The sequence below is a fragment of the Vicia villosa genome, unplaced genomic scaffold (genome assembly GCF_029867415.1).
Source record: "Vicia villosa cultivar HV-30 ecotype Madison, WI unplaced genomic scaffold, Vvil1.0 ctg.000780F_1_1, whole genome shotgun sequence".
NCBI lineage: Eukaryota > Viridiplantae > Streptophyta > Magnoliopsida > Fabales > Fabaceae > Vicia > Vicia villosa.
In genome coordinates this window covers 303,384-316,489 of record NW_026705349.1, presented here as the reverse complement: position 1 = coordinate 316,489, position 13,106 = coordinate 303,384, and the positions used below count along the sequence as shown (strand labels likewise).

At 30.3% G+C, this 13,106-nt stretch overlaps 2 protein-coding genes across 2 annotated transcripts; one reads left to right on the top strand and one right to left on the bottom strand.

The window, feature by feature from the left end:
• Window positions 1–300: 300 nt before the first annotated feature.
• LOC131631170 (protein SRG1-like) lies at window positions 301–2,074 on the top strand. Its single transcript, XM_058901943.1, has 4 exons — window positions 301–706; window positions 823–1,070; window positions 1,240–1,567; window positions 1,656–2,074. The coding sequence occupies exons 1-4, from the start codon at window positions 476–478 to the stop codon at window positions 1,911–1,913; spliced, it is 1,065 nt and encodes a 354-aa protein (XP_058757926.1). The 5' UTR covers window positions 301–475; the 3' UTR covers window positions 1,914–2,074.
• Window positions 2,075–3,838: 1,764 nt separating this feature from the next.
• LOC131631169 (arogenate dehydrogenase 1, chloroplastic-like) lies at window positions 3,839–6,582 on the bottom strand. Its single transcript, XM_058901942.1, has 2 exons — window positions 5,356–6,582; window positions 3,839–5,007 (listed from the first exon to the last, which is right to left on the bottom strand). Exons 1-2 carry the CDS (start codon window positions 6,468–6,470, stop codon window positions 4,041–4,043), a joined length of 2,082 nt encoding a protein of 693 aa, XP_058757925.1. The 5' UTR covers window positions 6,471–6,582; the 3' UTR covers window positions 3,839–4,040.
• Window positions 6,583–13,106: the final 6,524 nt, after the last annotated feature.

The window sequence follows — 13,106 nt, the reverse complement described above, 5'->3', positions numbered from 1 at the left end:
ATACCCTTAGCATGGCTATGAATCAGTAAAAGAGACGCACCCGCAGACCACCATGTTTTTAACTTGTCATCCTTTTTTATTTGTTTCTTGTTGCAAAGAAGCAGACAAACTTATGACCAAAACATATCATGCTCGCTCTTTTTCATGTAGTAATAATAATATATCATCCACGCATAGCACGTTGTGTACGTCAAATATTTTAATTTAGTTGCTCTTATTCCACAACCAAAAAATATTAGAGGAATATACATCAATAAAATTGAAACACTTTCTTTATTCAAATTTCTATTATTAAGATAAGAAATCCATAACCAAAACCAACTAAGTTACCTCCGATAAGAGAAGATGCGTGAGACAAAAAATAAAAAAAAGACACGCCTAGAAAACATAACACAAAAAAACAATATACACACACAATATTGAAAGCAATTTGGCATAAATTTTCATCTTATTAGGAAACAAAGAGAAAGAAGACATGGCCAACAATGTGCATGTTGCAGAGGAGAAATTATTTCCAAGAAGCATCCAGGAGATGTCTATGGATGGTGCTGAACCACCATCAGAATATTTAGTTAAAGGAAATACTTTTGGATCTAAAGATTCTCCAACACTGATTCAAATACCCATCATTGATGTGAGTCTTCTTTCAACAGAAAGTGAGCTAGAAAAGCTAAGATCTGCTTTGAGTTCAGCTGGATGCTTCCAGGTAAAGGACTCAAAATTCAGTTGCTAAATCAATCACTACTATATAGATCAAAATATTTGGTCAACTAATTGGCCCTATAAATGTTATTAACTATATTTGCATACTTCTACCGACAGGCGATTGGTCATGGTATGTCAACTTCATATCTTGACAAAGTACGCGAAGTTGCAAAACAATTTTTTGCACTTCCAGTTGAGGAAAAACAGAAATATGCACGAGCGGTGAATGAATCTGAAGGGTATGGAAATGATAGAGTTGTTTCTGAGAAGCAAGTTCTTGATTGGTCTTATCGCCTCACCCTTCGAGTTTTTCCAAAAGAAAAACGAAGGCTTTCTCTTTGGCCAAAGAATCCAAGTGATTTCAGGTACTCTACCCTTTTCTCATAGTGAAGTAGTGAATTCAAATGTGTATAATTGTCTTTTAAACACAATTCTATTGAAAAAACAAAACCTCATGCATCTAGTGTATCTGAACCATCAACTAAACATAGTTAATCATATGTTTAAACTGTGTTAATCATCTAATTTATGTAGAGAGACATTAGAAGAGTTTTCTACCAATGTGAAGTCAATGATGGATTATCTCTTGAGAAGCATGGCAAGGTCGTTGAATTTAGAAGAGGGAAGCTTCTTGGACCAATTTGGGAAGCAATCATTACTCCAAGCAAGGATCAACTACTATCCACCTTGTTCTAGACCTGATTTGGTTCTTGGTGTCAAACCTCACACTGATAGATCAGGAATCACAGCTCTATTGCAAGATACAGAAGTTGAAGGTCTTCAAGTTCTTGTAGATGACAAATGGATCAATGTTCCCACAATACCTAATGCTCTTGTTGTCAATCTCGGCGATCAAATGCAGGTAGGTTAATAAGATTCTATAATTCCAACAAGAGTCAGATTCATCGAGCATAATGAAAATACTAATATGTAGTTGGGTGTTATTGTAGATTATGAGTAATGGAATATTCAAGAGTCCAATGCATAGGGTTGTGACAAATACAGAGAAGCTGAGGATGTCTATTGCAATGTTTAATGAACCAGAACCAGAGAACGAAGTTGGACCTGTTGAAGGCTTAATAAATGAGACATGTCCGAGATTGTACAGAAATGTCACAAATTATGGTGACATCAACTACAGGTGCTATCAAGAGGGGAAAATAGCACTTGAGACTGTCAAAGTTGCTGATAACTATGAGCAGAAGTGAGACTATTTCACTTTTAAATTCTCAATGACTTGATGTTAGAATACACATAATAATGTTTGGGTTATCAAGTCAAATTATGGAAATAAGGATACAAATGGTTCAGTTTGTTGTTAGAGAATCACCAATCATATAATATATTTCAATAAAAGGTGTCTTAGTGACCACAGAGACTTATAACACAGTCCATCTCTAATTGTTCTGAACATATTAAAATTAACACTATTTATTGAAATGCTACTAAAGGCTTACCTTTGTTGAATTTGTCTTAAATTTGGGTCGGATCCTCTCAACCTGGAGAGGAAATTGACATCTCCATTTTAGTCATAGTACTATTACAGCGACAGTGTCCAAGTTAAACAGAAAAAGCAACTGAATTATTTGAGCGTAGCACATGACAATCTTTACACATTGTCATTTATAATCAAACTTTATAGTTTTAGCAAAGCTCCAGCATGAACTATTTGAGAACATGGCAATAGTTTAATGATTGTGGCATCAAGTAGCAAGGCAATACTCAGCTTCATGTCCTCATAGATCAGGAATCACATGCTAAGTAGATGATAAACATGTATAAGCTGGAATCTCACTAAGTAAAAAAATAAAATAAAAACCTATTTAATTTATACCTCCAGCAGTCAGATCTGAAATTCTTATCATATATAGCTGGATCAAAACCTGCATACCAACAACGATGCCATTTTCCTGGATTAGAAAAAACTACCCCAGCATATAGTGACACCCCACATTGACCCGCAATTTGTGCTATCAGTTTATCATTTAATAGAGGGCCCGCAGCTCTGATAAGCAAATCTTAAACAGCTCAAATAGAATAATGTTAGACCAACTCCCTTAAACAATATAAAATTCTTCAAAACAAAATCTTGCAGAAAGGGCAATTGCAGATTCATTTAATCACCATGTTTACTCCAATAATGTTCTCTGAACACACATAAGCAATCAACTGTATTGATCAAGGATATGACAAAATTACAAAAATGCAATGAACTATATTTTGCAAGGGATCTAGAATCAATTAAATATTGATATTAGGCAACCTGAGTAGTACTAATAGTTAGCTACAAATAAAACCAATGCAACTATTTATCACTAAATCACTTGGCTACATTATTGTTATCGTGTTGTGCATAGTAAAATTGTTGATTAGTTTCTTCAGGGAAACAAACTAGAAACAAGAAAACTAGTGTCTCGCCTATATATAAACGAAAAATGGGATAGATAACCTCGCAAATCCAGTAAACAAGTGAGGAAACATTCCAAAAAAGATAAGAAACGAACACAGGTAGAAATGGACACCCACAAAAGAATAAGAAAATGGAGATGGCGTATTATATCCAGCACACTTTTGGTTCTCAAATAAATTTTTTAAAAATATTGGGCTAGGGGAAATTACTATTATTAATATTAAATTAATAATAATGGCACTGATGATTATTTTACCGCCGTCTCTGGTGAGATTTGAATTTAAAGTTACAAAATCAAGTTAATATCAATGAGCTAAAAGTTACCAAACTCCAAAGAAGCACCGCACATAGAACGAAAGGATACACACATACACACAAACTAATAAGCAAATAGAGTTTGGGTTCTCAAAATGATTAGTTTCGCCAAATTCCAGATGATAGAAAATTATAAATACTGAACACAATAATAGGAGAATCAGCCATATAGAACAGTAATAAACAGTAGCCATTAATCAAATAGTAGCTAGACAACAATCGAGGTTAATATCATAAATCTGAGTTGTACATATTCAAAATCGACGACACTCGTTAAATATCTCTCTTCGGATTAACATTTCTCAAGCCAACATTCAATACCATAAATAAGAATGGCACACAAAATATGAGTGGGTGAGCTCCAGAAAGTGTCAATCCAGCTAGGTAAAAATGCAAAGAAGCCTAAAATTATAGGAAAGCTATGATATCTAAGAATTAAAGACGAGCATCCAAAACTGAAGAATCATTTTTTGTTTTCATCTCAGTCCAGAGCTTTTAGAAAGATTGGATGTGAAATTTTATAAACTAACAAACTTATTAAAGAAATACAAAGAGAATAAGCAAGGCCTACAAACAATTACCAACTACAAGTAAACCTTGGATGTCAATTTCATTTAGCATCCACGGTATCTGTAAAAGATGATACAACACTACTGTCTTCTGATATCTCAGGCAACATAGACCTCTCTGGAAAATCACGGATATTTTCTTCATTTTGAAATACTTGTTTACGATAAATACCATGCAAACGGTCAAAAAGCTGCTTCTTCAATGACTCAAAAGCCAGATCGAATCTTTGCAGTTGCTCCATTGCATTTATATTATACAAGAACAACCCATAGTACAGGTCAAAGCTATCACCAGCAGTATTCTCCACCAAACTCAATAAAGTCTCATATCCCTTTGTGTCTATTGGTGTTGCCTCCAGCTTCAGTTTTTCTAAAACTCTTCCTGTGGTATGTGTGACAAACTGTGATCCAGCAGCATGCCAATCATGTTCAGCACATGACATTTCAACCATTCGGCACCCTTCTTTGGAAAAAATGTCAAGAAACCGATCACAACGCGACATTCTAGATTCCACTTTTCCTACTCTGACTTTATCAAATAAAAAAGGAAGGTCCTTCCACCCATTTTTCCCACTCTCTGGCCCAAACATAGGGTGAGTACAGAGAACATCAAAATAAGGTGGCAAATGTTGAAGAAAGATGTTTCTAGGAAATTCTTTGACAGAAAGTACATCAACAAACAAAGTATTTCTCTTCAACCTCTGCACAGGCAATGACTTAAGAACTTTCTCAGTTGAAAGGATTGAAGTGCAAAGTAAAATCACTTCTGGATGTTGTTCACAGAGATCATCTGCATCATTAAAATAGGAAACTCCCAATTCCTGAGCCACATCAGAGTAGTCTGTTCTAGAGTATGCTAACACTTTATGGCCTTGACGTACAAAAGTTTTTGCAAGGAATTGACCAAAGTTTCCAAAACCAATGATCGCGATCTTGAGCTTTGTGCTGTCATCAGACAGGAAAGCACCATTTGACTTGTAATAACTATGTAGTTTGGCATCAGCAGATCTGAACACATTAATGCAATGGCAAATTAGACCAGATTTGAAACACCAACCACACAAAAACAAAAGCAGCACTGGTATTAATGCTCCCCACAAATAGTCATTATTACTTACTCATATTACTCGTTAAATTGGGATAACAGTCTTTAACCGTGTTAAATCAAATGAAGATCAAGCAAATTAATATAAGAAAACAACATCAATCAGAGTGACACAAAGTTAAGTTACATTCAACATACAGTACCACTCCACTCCATCCTATGATATCCTCACAAGGATAACAAAACAGAACTAACATAATGCATTAAATGAAATTGAGATTATAGCAAGCTTTAAAAAAATGAAATGAAACCTCTGATTTTTGTTGGACAACACAATTGCAGATCCATTTTGGCCATACTTGGACACAGCATAATTGTTGCTATCTTGTAAATTTTGGACCTTTCCAACATTCTCAAACAACTGACTCCTCACAACATGGTGCAAACGAGCAAACAGCTGTTTCCTCAAGTCCTCAAAAGCCAAATCCAACCTCTCCAACATCTCCAAAGAATTCTTATTAAACATAAAGAGACCATAGTATAGATCAAAACTATCCCCAGAAGTATTCTGAACCAAATTCAACAACGATTCATACCCTTTCGTGTTAATAGGAGTAGATTCCAACAACAACATATCCAAAACCCTACCAACAGTATGTGTTATAAACTGTGACCCTGCTGCATACCTATCATGATCAGCACAGCTCATCTCCACCATCCTACACCCTTCTCTTCCAAACACATCAAGAAACTTCTCACACCTCGCAACCCTATGGTCCTCGTTCCCAATTCGAACTTTCTCGTAAACAAAAGGAAGTCCACTCCAGCTACGGCTTGCACTCTCAGGTCCAAACATAGGATGTGAACAAATGATATCGAAATAGTTCGGCAACAATTCGAGAAGAAGGCTTTTGGGAAATTCCTTGACGGAAAGTACATCGACGATCAATGTACTGCGTTTGAGCCGCTGAAATGGAAGAGAAAGAAGAACATTATGAGTTGAAATTATCGAAGTACAAAGGAGAATAACTTCGGGGTGTTCTTCGCAGAGATCATCGGCGTTAGGGAAGAATTTAACGCCGAGAGATTGAGCGACGGCGGAGTAATCGGAGCGGGAATGAGCTAAGACGGTGTGGCCTTGACGGACGAAGGTGTTGGCGAGAAACTGACCAAAGTTGCCGAAACCGACTATAGCAATTTTGAGCTTTTGAGCATTTTGGAATTGAAGTGCGGCTTTTGATTCGTAGTCGAATGATTGTGCAGCGTCGATGGCGCGAATGATGAGAGGTTTGGCGGTGGAGAAGCGATTCGAATTTGGGGAAATCGAGAAAGAGAGTGGAAGTTTAGGGTTCAGACGAGTAATGGTTGAATGCAGCGGCGATTTCAACGACGGCGACGGTGAGTGAAAGGTTGAAACGCCGAGCATTTTGACGGTGCGACTTTTTGCGATTTTTAGGGACTTACATGTAATAATAAAAAATGTTGGAAATCTTTTGATTTAATGGTAGTAGCCGCTAACTGGGATGAATGTGATGAAGCTTTTAATTCAGTTAATATAAACTTTTTAAACATAGTCATGAGTTACATTAACTATTCAAGTAATCTAAAAGGTAATGTTAACTTGTTTAGAAATCTATAAATATAAATGGAATGTTTGTGTTGAAATTAGGAACTTTTAATCAAATCAATACACAATTTTTAAACATAAAGTTTCTATATTCAACACAAACATTCCATTCCATTTATAAATTTCTAAACATGTGCCCTTGGAACACAAGTTAGCATTACCCAATTTAAAAAAAGTAATTTCTTTTGTAAATAAGCCTCCATAAAATATTGTCGAATATTAAGGGTATTTTGATGATAAATTTATTAGAGAAGCAACAAAATGGTGAAATGGATCTATGGTTTCAATTTAATTTTATAATTGTTAAAATCTTTGGGGATATTTTGTATAATTCCTAAAATTAAAAAAAAAAATGTAATGTGAAAATTTTAATTTAATAAAGATGAAAATTTTATATAGTAAAATTTTAAAATATTAATACTATATTAATATTTTAAATGTCTTGTACTTTTTGATCAAGAAATGTAATCAATTAAGAAAGATTATAGGTTTGACAATTTTTACAAATTATTCTAAAAGTTAAATTATTGAATTCATTCTTTTACAATATAATAATAATTTCAAAATTAAAAATAAATAAATATATTACATTCTTTTTATTCTTTTTATTCTTTTTATCATATAATTATAATTTTAAATTCAACAAAAAAATATTATAAACAGAATCTATTATATTTTATATTTATTAATAATATTTAAATAATTTAAATAAATTATTAATAGATAAGAATATTCACAATTACGATCGTTCGTATCAAATTTATATTTGTATCCATTTATTCCTAAATAGTACTTTTTCAACTTGACAATATATATAAATTAAGTTTTTTTTCTTAATTTTTATTTTAAAACTTTTGATTACGGGTTTGCTATAATATACCCATTTTTTATAAAAGTTTATTTTAGCAACATGCAACTAGGATATATTTAACAATTTTTTAATTAAAATTTGCTAAAATAAACCTTCATGAAAATAAGTGTCAATAATAACAAATTCCTTTAAATTAATATTAATTTTTAATTTTATTGAAATTGTTCATGACCTTTTTATTGTATAGAGAAAACCAAAACAAAACGAAATAAAGAATAACTAAAATTATTATAGGTAAAAGATAAATTAATTTTTAAAATAAGAAAATGTATTATATTTTATATGTGCAAATAAACTTGAATTAATAAAAAAAATATAGATAATATATCTATAATAATACTTCGTACAATAGTTAATTATAAAATATGAAAAATTATAAAATTATATCCTAGTTGCATGTTGCTAAAATAAACTTTTATAAAAAATGGGTATATTATAGCAAACGATCCTATTTGCGAGGAGCTGACGGAAGATTCTGAAACCGATTATAGCAATTTTGAGCTTTTGGGAGTTATGGATTTGAAGTGAGCTTTTTGATTCGTAGTTGGACGACTGTGCTTCATCAATGGCGTGAATGATCAAGGATTTGGTGGTGGAGGAGCGGTTGGAAGAAGGATAAATGGAGAGAGTAAATGGAAGGATAGAGTTCAGACGGGAAATAGTTGAATGAGACAACGGTTTCTATGACGGTGAGGGTGAGTAAAATGTTGAAACGCCGAGCATTTTCACAGTGTGGTTTTTTGGATTAGTGTTAGTAGCTTTCTAACAGGGACGAATACGATGAACTTGCGCTACTACAAATATATTATTTTTTTGGTCTGGTTTTAATCCTTTTAAATATTTAATATATATATATATATATATATATATATATATATATATATATATATATATATATATATATATATATATATATATATATATATATATTAATTAATTTTGACTATAGATTTTTATATTAGTTTTTGAAAAATAATTTATATTTCAATAACTTTTTTTAATGCATAGTATTTGGTTTTAGGGAAATATGAACTGTAACTAAATATTCTACATATTTATACATGATAAATATTCTACATATTTAAAATATTTGTGGACAAACTCAAACTTCCTCCCATATTTGTTCTTCCTTGGTGAAATAGCCACCTCTACCACCTTCCCTAAACACTCAAACAACTCAAAAAACATCTTTGCTAAAAACGAATCTGAAAATTCAGAGAAGAAGATGGACGTTAACTCAACATTTTTATTCCTTTTGATACCTCCTTCCCATGAAAATACATCCCATCGAGGAGCTGCAGCCCTAAAGACCCTTCTCTTAGCCACCTCCCACTCGCCCCCTGCCGGCGCGAAACGCCAACCATCGGAATCAAGGCTCCAAACCATAGCCCCTTCTAGAGAGAGGGCAGAGCAAATTTATTGTAGAGAGAGAAAACTTTAAACTTTTTTTTAGTTATTGTTTCATATTTTTTTTATAAAAAATAGTTGTTTTAAATTGAATGTTTTTCACTTTTAATTTAATATTTGTTTTATGAAAAACATGCTATCTCCAAAATGAATTCAGATCCAATCGTACAAAGGTTATTAATTATTATTTTACACTAATAACAAACCCATGCATACGCACGAGTTCTAGTTTGGTACGCGCATTTGGTTACATGATATATTTATTTTAAATCAAAATTTTTAGATCATAAATACCATTTTTTATATATAAAAATATTTAGATCAATAATAGATATTTATCCGTATACAAATATTATTTATGTTTAGGTATCATTTAGAAAAATATCTGGATCAATAGTAAATTTTTGTATATAAAAATATTTAAATTAATAATAGATTTTTCCTGTTTACCATTTTTTAATCAAAATTTTTTGGATCACAAATACTATTTTTCATATATAGAAATATTTAGATCATTAATAGATTTTTCTCATATACAAATATTATTTATGTTTAAGTATCGATTACAAAAATATCTGAATCAATTGTAAATTTTCGTATATAAAAATATTTAGATCAATAATAGTTTTTTTTTCCGTATACCTTTTTTGAATAAATTTTTTTTGGATCATAAATACCATTTTTCATATATAAAAATATTTAGATCATTAATAGATTTTTCGCATATACAAATATTATTTATATTTAGGTATCGTTTACATAAAAATATTTAGATTAATAATATTTTTTTTACCGTATACCTTTTTTGAATAAAATTTTCTTGAATCATAAATACCATTTTTCGTATATAAAAATATTTAGATCAATAATAAATTTTTTCCACTATACAAATATTATTTTTGTTTAAGTATCATTTACAAAAATATCTGAATCAATAGAATTTGATACTAATAGAATTTGACTATAAATAATAGTAGTATGTTACAATTGAATAAGTAATACATTTTTTCCATATATATATATATATATATATATATATATATATATATATATATATATATATATATATATATATATATATATATATATTTCTTCTATTTACATTAATAGCATATATTTGTGAAAAGACATCAATAACAAATAATTTTTCTATTATTTAATTGTGCAAACATTATTTTAATTGTATAAACTTCATTAATGAAATATATTAATATAATAATATTTTGAATCATATAAATTTAAGTTAATGATAAGTTACACACATTTTTGTATTTTATCCAATAACACACCTTTTTTTTTAATCAAATTAAATGATATATTAATTCAAAAAAACATTCAGTACAAAGTGACCTCGTAGGGTCCAGCCACGCTAAGCAAGGACTATAACATCAATTGGTTGGGCCATATGGGCTCTAAGTTTCAGCTTATCCCACCCACGGTAGACAATCTTTTCTATAATACACACCTTTTCAAATATATTTTTAAATTCATTTTAATTAAAATAATATTTTTTAAACTAAAATTATTATTATTTTCTTTAAAAATATTGTATCTTAAAATAAAAATTATTTCAAATTATATTTCTTCGTTATTAATATTTAATTACTAAAGTTAATTTTTAAAAAGTTAAATACTATTTTAAATGTAAATTAACAATCATTTAAAATAATCATAATAATCTTTTTATTAAAAAATAATTTAATGGAATATTTTTATTAATAATTACTAGAAATAATAATAAAGTAATAAAAAGTGAAAAGTGAAAAAGTGAAAAGTGAGTTGGAAAAAATCTAAAAAAGATTTTTTTTTCCTCAGATTATTAATTTAGACTAAGATAAACAAAGGGTATTTTTGTGATTTCCATAACAACAACTTTTCTTATATTATAGATTATAGATTATAGATTATTTTCCCAAAGTAGTTGGATCTTACTATTATGAATTATCATCATCATCGTTCAGGTTTGTTCACACAAATCCTAACCGTTAGTTTTTCTTACCCATTGAAATTGAGAAGGTGAGAACAATTATTGTAGCTTTAAATGACTCACTAGTTAGCTAGCTGTAAATTTTCTCATTAATACCATTGTCTGTACATACACTTGTAAGAAACTAAAATTGAAAAAAAAAAAAAAAAGGAGAATAGTCTCTGCTGTATGACTTGAATGGATTTGAAAACTACCTTAGGCTCTGTTTGGTAAAACTAGCTGATAGCTGATAGTTGGTAGCTTTTAGCTGGTAGCTGATAGCTGGTAGCTGGTAATTGATAAACTAATGTGAGTGTTTGGTAAATTAGCTGTTTCATTAGCTGATAGATACAAAATGACATTAATGGCATTTTAATTAATGAGGGTAATAATATATTTTAGTTAAAATAATAAGGGTATTAATGGAAGAAAAACTCACAAGCTAAAAGCTACAAGCTCAAAAGCTACTTCAATTAGCTTTTGAAAAAAAAGCTAAAAGCTAGTAAAAAAGCTACAAACTAAAAGCTAAAATAGAGTTACCAAACAGAGCTTTTTTATTAATACGAGCTGAAAAGCTAAAAGCTAAAAGCTAAAAGCTCTTTTTTTTGTCTTACCAAACAGAGTCTTATTCTCTTGATTCAAGAAAAGGGTAGATTGTTCATACCACTCCTCATACTAATCATATTAAGTTACTTGTAAATTTGTTACAAAATAAGGTAAAAAGACATTTAGAGTTGGTTGCCTTTATTCCGTTTATTTTTTCAGTTTTGTTAAGACTTGAAAGGAAGAAGATTACTTTGAACATTACTTTGTTCTTTTTGCAGATTGGTCAAAGGAAAAAGATTATTCACAAGACTTGAACATGAGCTGAAAGTAGTTTTTTACTACAAATTTGTTGGAAATCAAGGTAAAATAAACATAGTCATGGTTGCTTGCCTTTGTTTTGTTTACTATTTCATTTTTTGCTATGCACTGCTTCTGGATATTCAAAGTTTGCATATTTCGGTTTTCAATGACCAAGTGTCATTTGTAAATTTGTTGAAAAATATTAAACACATCGAGTCTTGTGAGATACTATCATCCTCCTCTTCATTATTATGACTTGTATGTTCTACCTAAGCATGAACGGGAGAAACTCTTAACTATTATTACTTCAGTGTTATCAGTTTCCTTGTCTTCTTTAGAGGTTGAATCAAATAGAATCTATTGAGTACGACTTAGATAAAGACAAAGAGGAACACAAAAATCCAATGTAGAAACTTCATCTTAGACCCATGTGTTTGTTGTAGAAACTATTGAGCATTCAGGAACTCAAAATAGAGAACATATTATTTCTAAAATCAATTGATAAAATACATAGTTAGTGGTCACCTATGAACCAAAGATACTTTAAAAACTAGGCCGTATCGTATCCAAAACGTAAGATGTTAATCAAATATCAATTCAAAAATATATTAGCCAATAAAAACAAACAAAGTAAGAAAGAAAAACCTTGGAAATTCTTAGGTTTTATTTCCATTTTGGTTCGAGTAATAGCAATAGAAAATAAAAGTGGTTTGGATTGTGTCATCACAAATTTACAAACATCACCAATTTGTAAATTATATTTATGTACACAATTCTTCCAACCACGTTGCAAATCCATTCCTTTGGCGTTAGCATCAAACTTGATCTTCACTTCCATGGTTATGTCCTCCCTAACTCTTAAGATTGTAATTTCTTCCATCTTCTTTAAATATTTTTTGGAAAAGACAATTGGTATTCTCTGTTTCAATTCATGAACCATGGTCTATTAGTGATTAAAATATATAATTAAAGCCAAAATTATAAGATATTTTAGATTATACACATACCAGCCTATAACAATTGACATAAGTTGGTGTCAATGTAACTTCAAAATATGGACTCTCCATTTCATAACCTAACAAAAAAAAAAGAGAGAATAACAACAAAATGAAGAATAAGTTAAAATTATTAAGTAAATACATTAAATTGAAAAAGATATCACATAAACTCACTTGGATTCAAATTTGCAACTTTTGTTTTGCCATTTTTTCTCTTTTGAGTTTGTGTGTGTTCTTCACTCTCATCATCACTTAAATCAACAACTTCATCTTAACATTTGATATTTGAATAATTGATTTCTAAAGAACTTCTATCAAATATCTTTACTTTGAAGTATGATCCACCA